Below are 18,176 nucleotides of genomic sequence, written 5' to 3'. Positions count from 1 at the left end.
TTAATTTATATTCTTCTATCTGTCAGTATTTCTGTCTTTATTGTTTTGTTTGATGTCTTATTTGTGTATATGGTTTAAATTTCTTTTTATTTAATAATTTAATTAAAAGTAAAAAAAATACTACGTTACTACCAATAATTTCTGAGAATGGGGAGACACAGCGCCGTCATTCGAGGAAATTCACATTTGATGATTGATTGAACACTCTATAATCATAGATTAATTCAATTTAGACAAGATTATGGTTTAATTATTGATTATATATATATAAGAAAATTAATTTGAAACTAATAATTTTCATATAATGTCGTCGTATATATGGGAATAGAGTGTAGTCTAGTGACAAAGCTGTCGACCCCTTGATCATTGGTCGAGGTTTGATTCTCATCATATATAAAAACATAATATTAGAATTTAAATAATTAAATTTATGTTCGTATATATATATATATATATATATTTATGCATGGAGTGGAGTGGGTGACGTGGCAGAGAACATGCAATCCAATCCATATCTGGTTCTGGTGTGTGTTTGCTCACATGCCTTTGCCCATTTATGCTTCGCTTTCACTCTCCCCACATCAAAACTCATTCATTTCACTCTTATTTCATTTTCTAACTTCTCATCTTCACGACCCAAATACATATATATATATATATATATGTATATGGTGGGGGTGTAACGTAGATGAATTTCAAATTGGAGACCCAACTACCTAATTTAATGGACAATTGATTTTAATTTTTTAGTTTTGAAAATTAAAGGGCATATATATATATATATATATTTATTTATACAAGAAATTGGGGAAAATTATAAATGAAGAAGTTGGATTGGAATGGAATTAACAAGTTGGGAGTGCACATGTCTGTCTCTTTCACCAACAATCTTACCAAAAATTAATTACTCACCAACCTTGGTTTATATTTAGTTGGTTCCATCGATGTATATATATATATATATGTTATATCAATGAGAACACAACATACCACCCCAGACCCTACATGTATGTATCTATCTCTATCTCTCTCTAAATAATTATTTATCCTTCTATTTTAATTTAATAATTATATAATTAATGCCTTTATTTTAACTTCTTCTATCTTTTTTAATCACTTCATTTTAATAATATTACTTTTTTGGAGCGTAATTTCCATATTACAAGTTGGCAAGAATCTTGGCTATATATATATATTTATATAGGTGGTCAGCACTCCACGTAAGCAGTATGCATGCAGCAATGGCCCAATCAGCATGCCATGTCAACAGTGAGAGGCACGTGCGTTCACGTGAGGAGGCACGATGACGACTATTTGTAAATTTGTAAAATTAATTCAATTACGTACTGGAAATGAAAATTTAGGCAGAAAAGGGCTAATGTGACAATGTGATCATTTTTTCTTATTAATATCACAAAAACATATATGGTTTTGATCATGTTAAATTTAGTACTATTAAATAAACATATTAATTACTTGAAAGTAACATACCTAACTCTATAACACAAATAGCGTGTAGAATTTTAATGCTAAATCCATGTCAACTAAAATTACTCTAATGGTAAAAATATTTTATAAATTAAATTAAAAAAAAACATAAATACATATAAACAACATAAATAATACTATTAGAAAATATTAACGGTCACGCTTTCATTTTTTATTTTTTTTTTGTTTTTTGTTTTTTTCAAAAAAACACTTGAGATAAAAAAATACTAAATAAATAATGGAGAGTAAGTGCAAAACCCCAAAACACCCTTACCTTTAATGCAGAGTAAAACCGAAAACGCCGAATATTGTTGCAGGGTCGGGTCAATTGACCAACCCGAGAACTCGATTAAAAGATCCGACCCGTTTTACTACTCGAAGCTATTAATTGAACAGTTACTCCAATTTGGCATATTTGTATCGGGCCCCACCCGCACTTGACCTCCGCCTTTATATATAATGCCGAACCTTTCGTCATCCCCAATTCATCAATCCCGCGACTCCTCCCCAAAAAACACTACTTCTCCGATCCATTCAATTCCCTCCGCCGCCGCGACACAGTCCTCCGATCATCCTATATGGCCAAGGGCGGGAAGCTCACCAAGATCAAGTCTGTCCTGAAGAAAATGCAGTCCTTCAAGCTCGGACGAAGCTCCATCGCCGCCGCCAACACCTCCTCCTCCGACGATGACAATGCCTTCGACGGCGGCGCCGTCAAGGACCTCCATACAGTCTACGTCGGAAAGTCACGGCGCCGCTACCACGTCTCCTCCGACGTCATGGGAAATCCTCTCTTCCGAGAGCTCGTCGATCGGCGCTCCGCCGATGAAGATTCGGTCACCGTCGGATGTGAGGTGGTGCTCTTCGAGCACCTCCTCTGGATGCTCGAAAACGCCGATCCTCAGCCGGAGTCCTTGGACGAGCTCGTCGAATTTTACGCTTGTTGACGGCGGCGCGTGGTTATTAACTGCCACTGATTGGTAAAAAAAAGGAAGTTAGAGTGAATTGATCGTCTGCGGGCATCCCCACTGTATACGTGTATATTTTTTTTTTATTATATATTATATTTAATTATTACTATTATTTTTTTTCAAGCCATGCTAGCTAGTTATGTAATGATTAGCGGTGTAGATTATACTTGGAAAAAATAACGCTGGCGTTATGGACGGTGAGGATTAACCCATTGAATTAATGTACACGGCGCTAATCTATGAATGGCTTTATTGGCCAGTTGGCATTGTACTAATCATAAATACATATATTTGGATATTTGCAATGGATCATATATATATATATATATATATATATCAAAACCCACCTGGGATTTGCATTATGATTTGATCACAGATATGTATGTATGTTTTTCTTTTCTTGTGAATAAACATATATATATATATTTTTTTTGTTCCTTAAAAAAGTGAAAATTATTATTGGTGTAATAATAATGGTATGGTTGTTGAGTTTGGAGGAAGATATTAATATGAATGCTTAGAGATAAAGAGTGTATAATGAAAGGAGACCACATAATATATACATCAATTTGCTAAGTATGAATAATGACAAGTACCAATTGTCTGCCATTTGTGACTTTGTGTATGTATATGTATATATATCTCCAAATTATACCTTCTTAATCACAAAAAAGGTATCTATAACAAAGTATCTTATATAGTTATACGTAGATTATACTTGCAAAAAGAATATTTTCAAATTTACTTTTATATTATTTATAAAAAGTTCTTACAATAATATCAAATAAATTTTTATTTAAAATATTATATAAAAATAGTTATTATTCAAAAAACAAGGCTATGTTAGACAGGAAGTTTTATAATTAATTTTGGAAAAAGAAATAGTAAATATTTAATATTTTGTTAGTAAAAAAATTATAGTTATATTAGCTCTGACCCATATAAAGAGCAATATTTGTTTTTCTACGTAAATTTTTTAATATTAATATTATATTTAGTTGCAGTGAAAAAGAAAAAAAATAGTCCTATTAGTATTATATAATATAAAAGTAACAATATTTGTGTAATACTCCCTCTATTTCAATCTAAAGTACCATTTTTATCATTTTCGTATATCTCACTTCAAATTATATATTTCATATTTTAAAAAAAGTAATTATAACCTCGTTGAATTGAGAGGAATGAAATATATTATAAATTATAAGAGTATTTATTATATTAGATAAAATAGTACAATTATTAAATTTAAAAATGATATCTTTATTTTAAAAAGGACAAAAATGGAAAAAATAAACTCTTTTTATGAAGGGCGTTTGGCAATTAACTATTAGTTGTTAACTTATTCAATTAGCTGATAGCTGTTAGCTGATTGAATTAACTGGTTTGATTAGCTAATTCGATTAGCTGTTTGTATTAAAATGTTTGGTAAAATAACTGTTTGATATTAACTGTTTATACGTAAAATGACAATTGAAGATATTTCTATTTTATTTTTATTTCTAATATATTCAATTATGTTCTTTTGAGTTTAGAATGTTTAAAGTTTTTTGTTATTAGTTATTGAAAATTGTAAAAGTATTATACAAGTATTTATTTTTATTATAGTTAGATTTAAAAAATAATATTTTTATTGAAATATATAAATAGTTTTTTCTATTAAAAATGATGTAAAATATAAAATAATAAATTTTTCATGTATATATATTATATTAGTTATCAATTAGTTCATTATATTTATAATTTTCAATAAATTTAATTTATTTTTAATATAAAATTTATATAATGTAATTTTAATATGAAAATAAATTATTAGTATTTATATTTTCTATTTTATGTTGATTTTAATAAATTTATATATTTTACAATTAAAATAATTTTTATATAAAAAATAATTATTTTAAATTTATAAAAGTAAAACAATAATATAATAAAATATTCTAATATAATTAATAAATAATCAAAATATATTTATGTGTAAAATGCATAATAAATTTTTAAGGGTATATAAGGAATAAAAAAAATTTTACAGAAAAAAACTATTTCAAAACGCTCTTCAGAAATTAGCTTTTTGAGTCCAAAAAGCTATTCGAAAAAGCTAATTTACCAGGTTTTTGACCGGTCAAACAGCTAAAAGTTGTTCAATAAGCTAAAAGCTCTTCAAAAAGCTATTTGCCAAATACCCTCGAAATCAAAGAACAATAATGTTTAAAAAAAAAAAAATTATTATAGATAAGTAGAATTAAAATTTTCAAAAGCTTCTCCGCAAACAAAGTCAAAAACATTGAATTGATCCAACTAACTAAATAACTATACTTATATAGAATATAAGTAAACATATCTATTTATGCCTACATTTAGAAATGTCAAAAATTGATAAGTTGGTAGACTCGAATCTTAGGTAACAAAAGCCAAATATTATTATATATAAAATCCGAATTAAACATATAATAATAATAATAATAATAATGTCCAAATAGTTTCTATACTCTCTCTTAATTGATTATTCAGCCACCAACATTATTTATATGTTATAAAGTATTTATTGTGTTGTAATTGATTATTCGAGCTCTGAAAAACAATAATATATATATATATATATATAATTAATTAGCACACTTTTTCTTACTGTCCAAACGTCCAGAAGCATCTGCTAAGTCAATATATATATATATTCCCCAACTATATATACTACAATTTAATAAATTAACCTTCGTAAATAATTAAACAACTCTTTTTTGTCAGCTTTACGACATTAAATTATATTGAAATGAAGAATTTATGAAACTAATGATTGGGTTGTTATATCAACCTCTTAAAACTATATCTAGTTGTTGCAACACACACCGTCTTATTTTCATATAAATTTAATTTGTAGCATGGGTCTAAAATAATTTTATTTTATTTTTTAAAAAAAATAATAATAAAGGTTTAATATAATGATGCAATTTTATTTTACTTTTTTTATAAATCCCCGAAAATAGTAGGGAAAATACTCATAAATTTTGAGTTGTGACAATTCGGATGAGAGTTAATGAAAACGACAACCGCAATTTCCGGCTTTATTATGACCACACATATATACTCTCAGAAGCCGCTGTATAAATTTCAATTTTTATAAATTAATTTCGACGTGGATCAAAGTCAAACTAAGAGAGTTTCAGACCATCCCATGTGCGAAGTCGTGTTTCTGTAATGCAGAGCGCTTTCAACAATTTTCGTAGAGGCACTTTTAATTAATTCAGGAAAAAAAAAATTAAAAAAAAAAATTGAATAATAATTAAAATTTTGAATTTTTTTTATAAAAGAACACAAAAAATAAAATAAAATAAAAGAAACAAAAAACAAAAAATTTTTGTAAATTTAAATATAATATTTTTTTCAATAAAATAATATTTAAATATCATCTCTATCAAACTATCATATCAATATATCAATTTTTTTAATAAAATAATAATTTTATCCAACAGAATTATTACAAAATTCAAACCTCCAAACAAACACAACTTAAAAAATCATACTTCAAAATTCTCCAAAATCCAATCCTCCAAACAAACACACCCATATTTATTTTATAAAATTTTGATATTATTATTATTTTTTTAAATATCATATCATATAGATATAGGAGTATTTTTAAATGAAAAAAAGATAAATAAAGAATACAAAGATTTTACGTGGTTTGATGACTGTGTCAATTTACATTCACGGGCAGAAACCAGAGAAATTTTATTATACAAAGAGTTACAATCATTTGATACGACTAGGAACCATAAACACCATAAACAAGTCTATTTATTATTAATTAAAATAAGTTCAAAAGAAACTCTGCCAATTAAAACAACTATTTCGCTTTGATTTCGGGTCGGATAAACTGCTAAATTCAAATCACGTTTCAACAAGTATATTTTTTACACTTGAGACCATAGATTAGCTGATAATTCAAAAAAAAAAAATGATAATAATAATAACAACAAGAATGAAAATAATACTAGCATGTTTCTCTTGGTAGGGTTGGCATGCTTTCTAATATGAATAAATAAAATAAATATTTGTTTGTTTGTACTTGCACAAAAGAGAATTAATGAGGGCAGATGAAACATGTAGGGCATTAAATGCAATAAATAAAAATACTTCTCCGCTTCTAGTTATAATTAATACATAAAAAATATATATTAATGAAATATTTATAAATTAAAATTAAATATTTATTTAATTAAAATTGAAAAAAAAATTAAAATAAAATTAAAATACATAATAATAATATTATGATTGTGTGGTTCCAGTCATAAAACAGTGTGGGGTTATTGTCTCGATCATCTGAGCGCATGGCAGGGAATGTATATATACATATACATATACATATATATATATATATGAACTAACAAATTTTATCATACATTATTTAATGCATTCAAAATATTCAATTAAATTTTATTCCAACTCAAGTTCCCCATTTATACACATATACAGAGTAAATATTTAAATTTGAATCTCATTAATTAATTCATCGATTCGTTTAATTTTGCATTCTTTAACTTTATAATTAATTCATTATATATCAATAAGATTTACAAAACATAAAAATTCAAAGCTGAACAAGAGCCACAGGTTCAGTGGAGAAATTCGCAATCGCTTATAAAAGAGAGACAATGGTGCATGCATGCATGTGCAGTCAGCGTGTGTTTCGGGATATCAGTATATATTAATTTGGCCTGGCTTGCCTTGCCTTGTCCCGCCCATCTATTGTAAGAAATTTTAAAGGAAAATAATGAATTTATGTTATTGATCATCAAAATAAGGAGCCTATACACAGACAATACAAAACAAACTCGATCTATGAATAAAATCAAATTTAGATATAAATCTACTAAATTTAAAACTAAATATTTAAAATATCTCAAAACATCTATTATATAATATCATATATCTAATATTGTACTTTACTCCATACATCTCTTACAATACACTTACTAGTACGTGTACTACCAAAAACTAACTCAACTGTCATAACTATGTATACATACATACACATATATATATATATTTATATTGTGGAGATGGTAGTAATATGTAAAGAGATTAAAAATCTACACCACATCCTCCACATGTTACTGCTCCCTAACCTATCTATGTAATGCACCTGCTGCCTACTTTAACTTTTTGTTATTTTTCTTTTTTCTTATATATATATTGGGACCAAAGAAAGAAAATAAACTTTATGCATCACCTAAACAGAGAGATAGATAGATTGATTGATTGATTGCATACAGAATGCAGCCAAGCATGAAAAAGTGTTGGGAGGGGTCAGGCAAACCCTGTCCACAAATTAAATATATGATTTCTTACATTGTGACCCTCATCAATCTTCAAAACAATTGGAAAAGATCAGATGGAAAAATCAATTGAGACTAAGTCTTACACTTAAGAGATTAATGAAGCAAGATCGAATTAATTGTTATCATCATGATCATAGTATAATCAATCATCTTCTCCTCCTCCTCCTCTGTGATGATGAGTCTCCATACATTTCAGGAGAAACTTGAAGGTCTCGATTTCGCAAGGGATCGTCAGCCCTCCACCGTGATGAAATCCAAACTCCTCCTCGACCTTCTCCAGCAGCACCTTGAATAGTGGATCGCCGAGGTAGCTTGTCGGGATAATGAACCTTCGAAGCTCCTGGCCGACGTACACTGCGAGGTACCCTCGGGGGACATCCGTCGGCGTCTTAGGACTCTGCCCTGTTTCGTCATCCGAAGCGCATCCATTGCCGTTGGCCTTGTTGCTCAGTGTCACTCTTTGCCATTTTTGAAGGAACCCTTTGAGCCTAACGATTTGCCTGATCCCTGTCAACTTCCCATTCTCATCCATACCTGTAGTTAAAAGGATCCAATTCAAGAATTTGATACAGAAATAATGCCTCAAACCTGAATGGATGAATGAATGAATGATCGATCACTATAAAACATTAATCAAGTGACTGCCCTGAATTGAGTTGACCATTATATTTAAAATGGCACTTATATAACATGATCCACCTTCTTCACTCACTACAGAATCACTCTATCTGATCTCACATCAATAATTCCATGTGAAGATATGCTGATGCTCAAGCAGTGATATCAAGGGGCTTTCACATGGCTATGGTATTTAAATAACACCATTGATCGACGACTTACTATCATGAATTAAATTATCTATGTAATATGAAAGATCAGTAACAGCTCCAACCCGAAATTACAAATTAGTTAATATTGGCTGGAAAAGTAAGGTTAATAGAATGCTGTTTCTGTTTTTTTTTTTGGTTCAAGCATTTCGTCGAACACCTGATGATACCTCATCCCTTTCTACAATCCGTCACAAAACTTATAAGTTCCACAATAACCTCATCGACTCAAGAGTAAGCCAAGATCAGAACTTGAAAAAGGTACATTAATATTAAAATTAAAATATGGAGAAGTACAAACAGTTTTGTATATTAGTTTAAACTCTGAGCAAAATCGGCTGATTAATTTTCAATTAGGTATTCTTGGCAGAATCCACATGCGTCGCATGTTGTCATCATTGTCAAGCCTGCATTTAATTTTATAATCCGCAGATGAAAACCAGTCATCGTCTCCAACATCCCTGGGATTCTATACATATAATATATTATATATATACAAATTTATATGAGTAAAATCAAATTACGGAAATTAATAATGAAATTGATAACAAAAATATCAAATGGGGATGTAGCTCAAATGGTAGAGCGCTCGCTTTGCATGCGAGAGGCACGGGGTTCGATCCCCCGCATCTCCATTTTTTATATTTTATTTTTTCCATTCGCTTTTCACAGGTGTGATGGGGGAAGCAGCAGATGGTGGGCAGATCTCATCCACCCCTTTTCTCTTCTCGTCGCCACAATGTGAAATCTGTTCTATCCTCCTTATCTCTTATTGAAATTACAACGACAATCTTCTATCTAAATCAGAAGCCCTAATTCGAAACGAAATAGCATTGCAGAATTAGGCTCTGCTGCTTCCAATGGCGTCCATTTCTCTTCCTACCACAAATCATGTCTTCCCTTCGGCAGTGCATTCCCAACCAAAACCTACATTCATCTCTCAGAACCTCTCACCTGTGTCTAACTTTTCAGGGTCTCAATTTCTCGGCCTCAAGCTCTGTAAACCCTCCAATCGTTCAGTTCCCTATTCTGCTTCCGTGAAAACCTCCGTCACTGCTAAGGTATAACATTTCGCACCTTGCCATGTTTTTTCACAATTTACCAGTCTGTTTAGAGAAATTTCTGGTCTTTGCTTGAATTACATTTTGAATTCATATATACAGCTGTGGTTGGCTTTGCTTAGTCTAATGTTGCTGATTAATCCTCATTAATTTGGGGGAATGATTAACTTGAAGGTGACGAAAGGATCAGTTCCTCCTAGCTTTACATTGAAGGATCAAAATGGAAGGTCCGTGAGCCTCTCTAAATTCAAAGGCAAGCCTACAGTCGTTTATTTCTATCCTGCAGATGAAACCCCAGGTTGCACCAAACAAGTAAGAAGTCATTTTAATGTCGAAGGGATAAAAGAACATCCCGGAGGAATAGACAATCTTCTACATTCAGTCTAGCAATGTTCTGATCAGATGAAGATTGAATTTTTGTCAGAATAAAGATCTTCAATTTATGCTTGCAGGCGTGTGCCTTTAGGGATTCGTATGAAAAGTTCAAGAAAGCAGGGGCTCAGGTTGTAGGCATCAGTGGAGATGATGTAGAGTCACACAAGGTATATATATATATATATATATATATATAGGTATACAACTATTCTATTGAATTCGATTCAATCACGGTGGAACTGGGAACTGGTTAATTATTGTGACAATTGGAAACCAATCAAATTCTGGAATTTTGAAATGAAGTGAGTTAGCCATCAATTTGTTTCTGTCATTATCGGACAGCTTAGCTAGCTGCCTTTCTTGTCCGAATGCTTGTGGTGTTGATGTAGGCCTTTGCTGCAAAATACAAGCTGCCATTTACCTTGCTGAGCGACGAGGATAACAGGGTCAGGAAAGAGTGGGGCGTCCCGGGGGACCTTTTCGGCGCATTGCCTGGAAGGCAGACTTACGTCCTCGACAAGAATGGTGTTTGTCGACTTATATACAACAATCAATTCCAACCCGAGAAGCACATCAATGAGACCTTGAAGTTTCTTGAATCTGCTTGAATTGAAACTCAAATTTTATTTCATCCAAACATGCTATACTAATTCTTTCCATGTCTTAAACTCATTTATTTCGATTGTAATAGGAATAAAGGCTTTCTTATATGTTATTAATCGTCTTCTTCGATGTAGTCTTGGCTGTTATAGGGGCTGAAAGCTTCGGCGATCCAGGTCTTCTTCCTCCACGAATTCCATCCCATCTCTTGGCAAATTTCATCGCTGTGGTGGATGCTGAAAGTCGATATACAGCTTCTTTTGTAGAATCTCGTGGTTTGTCTCATGATGTTCATCTCCTCCTTTGTCTGGTCGAGCATTTTCTCCACATTCGGGAGCTTGAATTTCCCATCCAGCAGCCGGGACAACCACTTGCAGCGAATCTCAGATGTCTGGAGATTCGAAACACTCTCAATGTATCCCACAAAGGCCATGTTTGGGATCAACGGATTGATCGTTCCCCTGACATCGTAAGGATTGATCAGATGCTGCAATGGAACAGTGAGGATCAAATCGAATAGTAATCGTAATAAGACAGACCTATATAAGGGCATCATGCCTGAAGGAAATTCGAGCAGAGATCGGAAGGGGTCTGGAATTATGGCCTTAAGTTTCTGCTTCGAATCAAATCCTGTGGCAAGAATAACAACATCTGCATCCAATTTGGAGCCATCGTCAAACTGAACCCCTCCCTCGAAGAACCACCAGTTTGCAGCTCTTTTGATAGCGATTTTTCCTTTCTCGGCCTCGGAGAAGAAGTTTTGAGGCAAGATTGCCATTTGACACGATGCGTAGTCTTCCTCGAAAGGGTGATCGGGTTTTAGTCCGTACTTGGTGAGGGGAAGCTTCCATGTTAGATACGATTCGATGATCTTTGATACTGCTCTCCTCTGCATTGCAAATTATAATTAGAGTATATTTTGGAACAAATTGACAAGTTCTTTCATGATTGTTTTGATTAGTGAATTATTTAATTAATTACCATAGGAGAGAGCATGTGAGAAATTAGGGTTCTGAGGAAACCCTGGTTAGGTGTTGGGTGGAGGAATTGGGAAGCCCTGGTTGAGTAGAAGAGGTAAAATGGGAGACCCCAGATTGAGTAATGTGGGATTGCCCAATGTAATGTTCTTACAACCATGGTGCAGGTGCAACCTTCCCCTTCTGGACCTATATACAATAATATATATATATATATATCAACTTATGCATGTAAGAATATTCACGTACAGTTCTTTCGATTTATGCAGGCTTTTTGACTCCAGATTATTATTATTATTATTGTTATCTGTTTCCATATGATATCATCGCAAAATATAAACACAGCAAGTCAATTAACGAAACAGGTGAATTCTGCGTAGCTAGGGTCATGGCTACATCAAAAAATTAAAAAAGACACAAATAGCAGCAACAGTGTGTGAATGAGGATAAAATAATGTAATGAAATTTAGTAAACCCTAATTAATTATTGACAAAGTTGGAGATGCCATGACTAAAAGACGAATTCACCAGAAATGGAAACTTTGACTGGCCCCATCATCACCCACACCCATCGTATACCAGAAAAAAAGGAAAAAAATTCTTGTCAAAAAGTACGACCACGACATCGATCCATCAATTACTACTACTCTTTTCTATTAGCTAGGGTTTCAATTCATTCAAATAATAAATATTGTAATAAAATGAGTTGTTAGGGGATTCCTCAATCGTTTTCTATGGCAGCACTGTCACTCGACGCTACACAAGAAGAATGGATCAGTACTGAATCCAAGTGCATCCTTTTCACATTATATTTGATAAATAAATTCAAATTAATTATATTAAATGATAGATTCTGTATGTATGTATACCTTGGTTGGCCTGGGCACACTCAACAGCCAGATCAATGGCAGATTTCTTGTAACCAATGACGACAACGTTGTTGCCTTTGAGCAAAAGGGTTTGTTGATCCTGATTCAGTTTGCAGTAATCAAGAGTGTGCAGAAGTCTCCCTTTAAATATTTCAGGGCCTTTGTCTTGTGGGAATTTGGGGATTCGTGGGATGTCGCCATATTTTCCAGTACAGATTACAAGAAACTCGAAAGCATACCACTGCAAAATTAAAAGTATAAGAAGACAGATTCTTAATTATCAGAAATTAGAACTAGAACTAGAACTAGAACTAGAACTAGAATTAACCTCCACAATTGTCTGGTTATGAACATCATCGGAGTGGGTGTCGGGTAGTGTTCGAACAACTTGGACCTCCCAGACAGGGTGTCCTGGCAGCAAGCTTCCGTACTGATCTTCTTCTCCATCATCTCTGGCCTGTTGCTGCAGATACCGAATGTGGACGACCTTGGAATTGAATTTGACGAATCCGAGGAGGTCGAAGTGGGTGGCGTAGGAATGCAAGTAGTCGAGAATGTCCTGGTAAGAAGGGAAACGGGTGTTGTCCCTCTCCTGCCATGGAAAGTCAGAGAATTCGTAGTCACAACGAGGGGTCTGCAGCGTCGTTGATCTGTAAGAGCAGTGCTTCCAAACCCCTCCAATGGAGTCCGTCGCCTCCAACACCACCGGCTCATGCTCCCGAAGCTGCTTCGCCGCCGCCATGCCGCTCACGCCGCCGCCGATTATCCCGATCTTCTTGCTGCAGCAGTACTGATGATCATTCACAGCCATGCTAGCAATTTCTTAAATGTATAATGCAGTGATTTTTTATTATTATTATTTTTTAATTGTTGGGGTGGGATTTGAGAGTGAAGAGTTTGCAGCTATTTATAGGCGAACTTGCATGGAAATTTGTTGAGAAAATTAAAATAATAATAATAAATTTTCTTAAGAAATTTTGCATTTTTCATGGCTCTAAAATAAAATCACAATTTATATTTAATTTTTGTTTAAATGGTCTTTTACTTAATCTTTTGTAAGAGAAAATATTGTATTTTTATTAAAAATCCGATATAATAGTTATATTTATTTTTTTGAAATAATAAACACTACAAGAAAATATTAATTTTCTAACAAGTTTTTTTTTTTTTTTTTTTTTTGTTGTCCCTAAATTCATTTTTTCGTTACTAATAGAGACGAAATTAGGGAGGAAATCGCGTTAACTACGTGAACTTTAGGGACGAAATTCCGTTACTAATATATTTTTTTAAGTGCAAAAAAAGGGTTGACAACTATAAATTTAAAGAAAAGACTTCATAATATATAATTTCTTATAAAGGAGGATTATAAGTTTTATTCAATATGGCGATGATATATATATCTACTTGACCTAATTAATGAAAACATTGCGAATTTTTTGAAATAGTTTCTTCCAATAAAAACCTTTTCTTTTCTACAGTAGTAAATTTAAATCAGAGGAAATTGGCAAGAAAAAAAGGTAACATAACATAAATTGTAGCAGCCCATATGTGATAATCAATTGTAGACAACGAAAGGAGAAACAATAAAGTTGAATGAATTTTCTAACCATGGAAAAGTATTTCAATTCTAGATTATACATACATAATATTATATATATATATATAGTGCACAAAATTATATATAATCATGATATATATCATTTGTGTGTTTGATATAAGAAAAAACAAGAAACTTTAATGTCTTTAAACTTTAGGATATTAATTGGATTGAAATTTTGTCTTTCAAGATTTATGTTTTTCAAAGTTGTGGAATTGTTAATTTCAAAATAAAAATCAATAAATAAATAAGATTAAAGAGAGTAGTAAGGAGGAATTAAAGGTAATATCAATGCTTTAACAAAATAAATAAAGAACAGAACTTGTCCTGTAAAAAATGGTTCGATAGTATTGGATGAACTCATGGCCGTAAAAAGTAGAGACGGGAGTTTCTATATCATAAATAATAATAATAATAATAATAAAGAAGGAAAGAAATTTTTGATATATAATATATGTATGCATAAATGTTTTCATTTGTCTAACAAATTTCTCCGCAAAAATAAAATGAATGATCATTTTCTTGTGAACAAAAAGAAAAAGAAAAACTAATACTATCTCCGTCCGACTCTAAGGTCTCATTTATTTTTTATATATTGATATTTGAATATTAATTATTATATAAAACATAATACAAATTAAGGAAAATTGATAAAAATATATATATATATAATATTATTATAATAACATTTGTGCAAAAAATTATAAATATAAAGATATTTTTAATGTTAATACAATACCGCAAAAGGTAAATGAAACTTTTAGAGCCAACCGAAAGAAATAATAATGAAGGGATAACGATAAGTAATTATAAATCAGAAGGGTATGTGTATATATTATATTTTATATAAAATTTAAACATTGAAAATAATGTGTGAACACAAAAAAATATAAAAAAAAAAAAAATTATACTAATATATATATAGTAGAAATTAACAACATTCACTAATAATAAGTGATAGTTGAGTTGATAAATTAGATATGATATGATAGACTTGAGTCAATCCACATCCTTAATCAACTTGTCAATCTTTAAGGTACTAATTGTATTATAATTATTAAATAATATAATCACTCCTAATAAACAATACCAAGGTGAATTGTTGTTACTCCCTCCCTCCGTCCCATTGAAAGGTTGTCATTTTTCATTTTCATTCGTCTCAAAATAAGATTACCATTTATTAATTTAGTAATTGTATTTACTATCTAACATAATAAATATCCTTCCAACTTACACTATATTGCATAAATGTCATTACTTTTATATTACACAATACTAATAGGGGTATTTTTATTTTTTTTCACTACAACCTATTATAATACTAATATTTAAAAATTTACGTGCAAAAAGTAAACGACAATCTTGCACCGAGACGGAGGGAGTATAAAAATTTGAATTACACTTTGTGGAGCAAAACATTATACTGTTCCGTACGCACAAATAATCAATTTACAAGGATATGACGAAACACGTACCTAAAAAATTAACTTATTTAATTAACCACTCATAAACACAAAGTCTAACTAGTTCCTCATTAATCTGATGTTTTTGACCGCTACCTCGTAGCTTTATGGCACGAGTCAATGGGTTGAAACGCAGCAAAAAGTCAAACCAATTTCCCAACCAATGTATATATAATAAAAAATACTACTTAATTAAATAAAATTAAAAGCAATGTGCATATTTATATGGTTAGTTTATATTGTATTAATATAATTTATGTTTTTATTTTTTTAATATTGCGTGATGATTTTTTTTATATTTTATATTATATGAGATTATGTCATATGTTACTCTGTATGTTTATTCGTCTGTTATTACAATACAGGTTATCAGTTTATGTACGTGTTTTTATATTAATATAATCAATGTGTTTTTGTTTTTTTCTTGTATTTTATTTGTATTTATATTATCTGCTATCAATATTGTATTGAATTTTGTATATAGACCGCATGCATACTATACTAGAAATTTATAGATATAATTGAAATTTTTCATGGCCAACAATAAAAAAGATTTTCAATTTTACTATTAATTAATTAATGTCATAGTGTATTGTTTAATGTCCCAGTGTTCAGACACACGTAAGTCGTTTTTGACCCTCACCAACTCGTGGTTGACTTGGAGGTTTATGTTTTATTAGTATTAATGTTTTTTGATTAGTTCAAGTGGGATTACCTTATTTTGTAGTAATTAATTAAATAAATAAGTTATACTATGTTATTATTATAGCCTAACTTTCATTAAGAAAAAAATAATACTAATAATTTCTCATATTTCATTTAAAATGTGTTGGCTAATTTACGTACTTGTATTTAGTATCTTGTCTACTACCATCATACTAGTTTTTAGAAAATACTAAAATTTAATTTTAATATAATCCTAATATTTCGTATATCAATAATAATACAAATGTACTTTCTCATCATCATTGGATACAAATTTAATGTGATTAAATTTCAAATGTAATTTAATTTTGTCCCAATATTGATCACAATTTGACTAATTGAAAATCAATTGAGCTTCAAAATTCTTTAAGATTGAAATGTTGTGAAGTTCACACACGGTACATGAATGAATTGCAGAAAAATAGACCTACAAATAAATAAATGTATATTAATAAATATATATATATATATGTGTGTATTAAATCATGTCCATAATTCCTTTATGGTGGGTCACAACCCATCTCCTATTTATTTTTTATAATTTTTAATAAAAATATAGTATTTTCTTTTTACAAAATATCAAATTAAAATATTCATTTGTTTCCCTTAAGATATATATTTATTTTTTGCATTGATTTTAAGAAATAATAATATTTTAATAAAATGAATAGTTAAGATAATGTAAAGATAATTTTATTTTATTTTTTTAAAAAAAATAATAATACAATTATTATCAACGCCTATGTATATCAAATTGTGTAATTATTTCAATTTATAATTTTTACTGTTCAAAATACAAATTCAAAATTCAAATCATCGAACATAATGAATTTTTATTCAAAGTTGTGTATATACTTACAAATAAAAATACAAACCAAACACAAGTCACGTTTTTGTATTGTTTGTTTGATCTCAATATCGTACGGTCCTCGAAAATTATTCCTCTCATCTTCCCACAATATAAAACTTGGATTTGGAAAATTAATAATTAAGATATATAATAGGGAAATGGAATTATTTGATAAAATATTTTATGAGATGAAAAAAATGTATTTTCTTTTTCGAAAAATACAGATTTTAAATAATATAATCGGGAGAAACTCGTTTAAAGAACATACCTGAATACTGTAAATAATAATAATAATAATAATAATAATAATAAAAGACTCACACTCACTACGTAAATTTCTACCAAGACAACAAATAATTTTACTTTAGTATAGAATTAGTAATTAATTAAAGAGAGAGTCAGCTGATCTGTTTTACCCGTGGAAGGTTGATATTTCAAATTAAATAAATAATAAAATTATGTAGTTCAATCAAATTTAACCTGGATTAATTATTAATTTGGTAAATTACTTGAAATTCAACACTGCTTAGTTTAACTATATATTAATAAATTAATTAATTTCAATTTTTTTAATCCATTGTATATACAATTTGTCAACGGGTTTGCACACTAAATTATAAGGCTTTCATTCATTCATTCATTCACATATAGGGTTTGTTTGATTGTGGGTTTGGTAAAAAAATTCATTATAAAATAATCTTATAATATAATATAAATAAATTTAATTGTAATATTTCGAATAGAAAGAAAAATATATTAAATATAAAATATTTTAAATGAAATATATATATATATATATATGTGTGTGATTTGATTACAAGCTGCGTAGACTAATAAAAAATAATAAATAAATAAATCTATGGTGTTTTGAAAATATATATTTATAGCAATGAGATTTTAGAACGTGTTTCTTTTAAGATTCCATACCATTTTTACGGTTTAAAATTCACATTTCTTGAAAAAAAATTATTTTTTTTTAAGAAAATATTACATAAAATGATTTTAAATAAAAACTTAAAAGATTTAAACTCAATATAATTAAACCGATAAGAAACAC

General features: G+C 30.0%; 4 protein-coding genes and 1 non-coding gene across 5 annotated transcripts; 3 read left to right on the top strand and 2 right to left on the bottom strand.

Moving 5' to 3' along the window:
* The first annotated feature begins 1,983 nt into the window (after nt 1–1,983).
* Nucleotides 1,984–2,771, top strand: LOC127251983 (auxin-responsive protein SAUR76-like). Its single transcript, XM_051275969.1, has one exon. It carries the CDS (start codon nt 2,067–2,069, stop codon nt 2,433–2,435), a length of 369 nt encoding a protein of 122 aa, XP_051131926.1. The 5' UTR covers nt 1,984–2,066; the 3' UTR covers nt 2,436–2,771.
* A 5,047-nt stretch (nt 2,772–7,818) lies between these two features.
* LOC127252066 (auxin-induced protein 15A) lies at nt 7,819–8,327 on the bottom strand. The gene has a single exon (XM_051276074.1). The coding sequence runs from the start codon at nt 8,325–8,327 to the stop codon at nt 7,938–7,940; it is 390 nt and encodes a 129-aa protein (XP_051132031.1). The 3' UTR covers nt 7,819–7,937.
* Nucleotides 8,328–9,184: 857 nt separating this feature from the next.
* Nucleotides 9,185–9,257, top strand: TRNAA-UGC (transfer RNA alanine (anticodon UGC)). The gene has a single exon. It is a non-coding gene; the product is annotated as a tRNA-Ala (tRNA).
* A 54-nt stretch (nt 9,258–9,311) lies between these two features.
* LOC127252121 (peroxiredoxin Q, chloroplastic-like) lies at nt 9,312–10,777 on the top strand. The gene is made up of 4 exons (XM_051276161.1): nt 9,312–9,683; nt 9,858–9,995; nt 10,136–10,225; nt 10,448–10,777. The coding sequence occupies exons 1-4, from the start codon at nt 9,483–9,485 to the stop codon at nt 10,664–10,666; spliced, it is 648 nt and encodes a 215-aa protein (XP_051132118.1). The 5' UTR covers nt 9,312–9,482; the 3' UTR covers nt 10,667–10,777.
* On the bottom strand, nt 10,774–13,315 carry LOC127251548 (probable flavin-containing monooxygenase 1). Its single transcript, XM_051275279.1, has 5 exons — nt 12,833–13,315; nt 12,505–12,745; nt 11,640–11,824; nt 11,198–11,547; nt 10,774–11,119 (listed from the first exon to the last, which is right to left on the bottom strand). Exons 1-5 carry the CDS (start codon nt 13,313–13,315, stop codon nt 10,774–10,776), a joined length of 1,605 nt encoding a protein of 534 aa, XP_051131236.1.
* Between the last annotated feature and the right edge of the window lie 4,861 nt (nt 13,316–18,176).

The sequence above is a fragment of the Andrographis paniculata genome, unplaced genomic scaffold, assembly GCF_009805555.1.
Source record: "Andrographis paniculata isolate CXL003 unplaced genomic scaffold, ASM980555v1 Contig45END, whole genome shotgun sequence".
NCBI classification, from domain to species: Eukaryota; Viridiplantae; Streptophyta; class Magnoliopsida; order Lamiales; family Acanthaceae; genus Andrographis; species Andrographis paniculata.
Note: the sequence above shows the minus strand (reverse complement) of the source record. Positions and strands in the feature narration are given on the sequence as shown.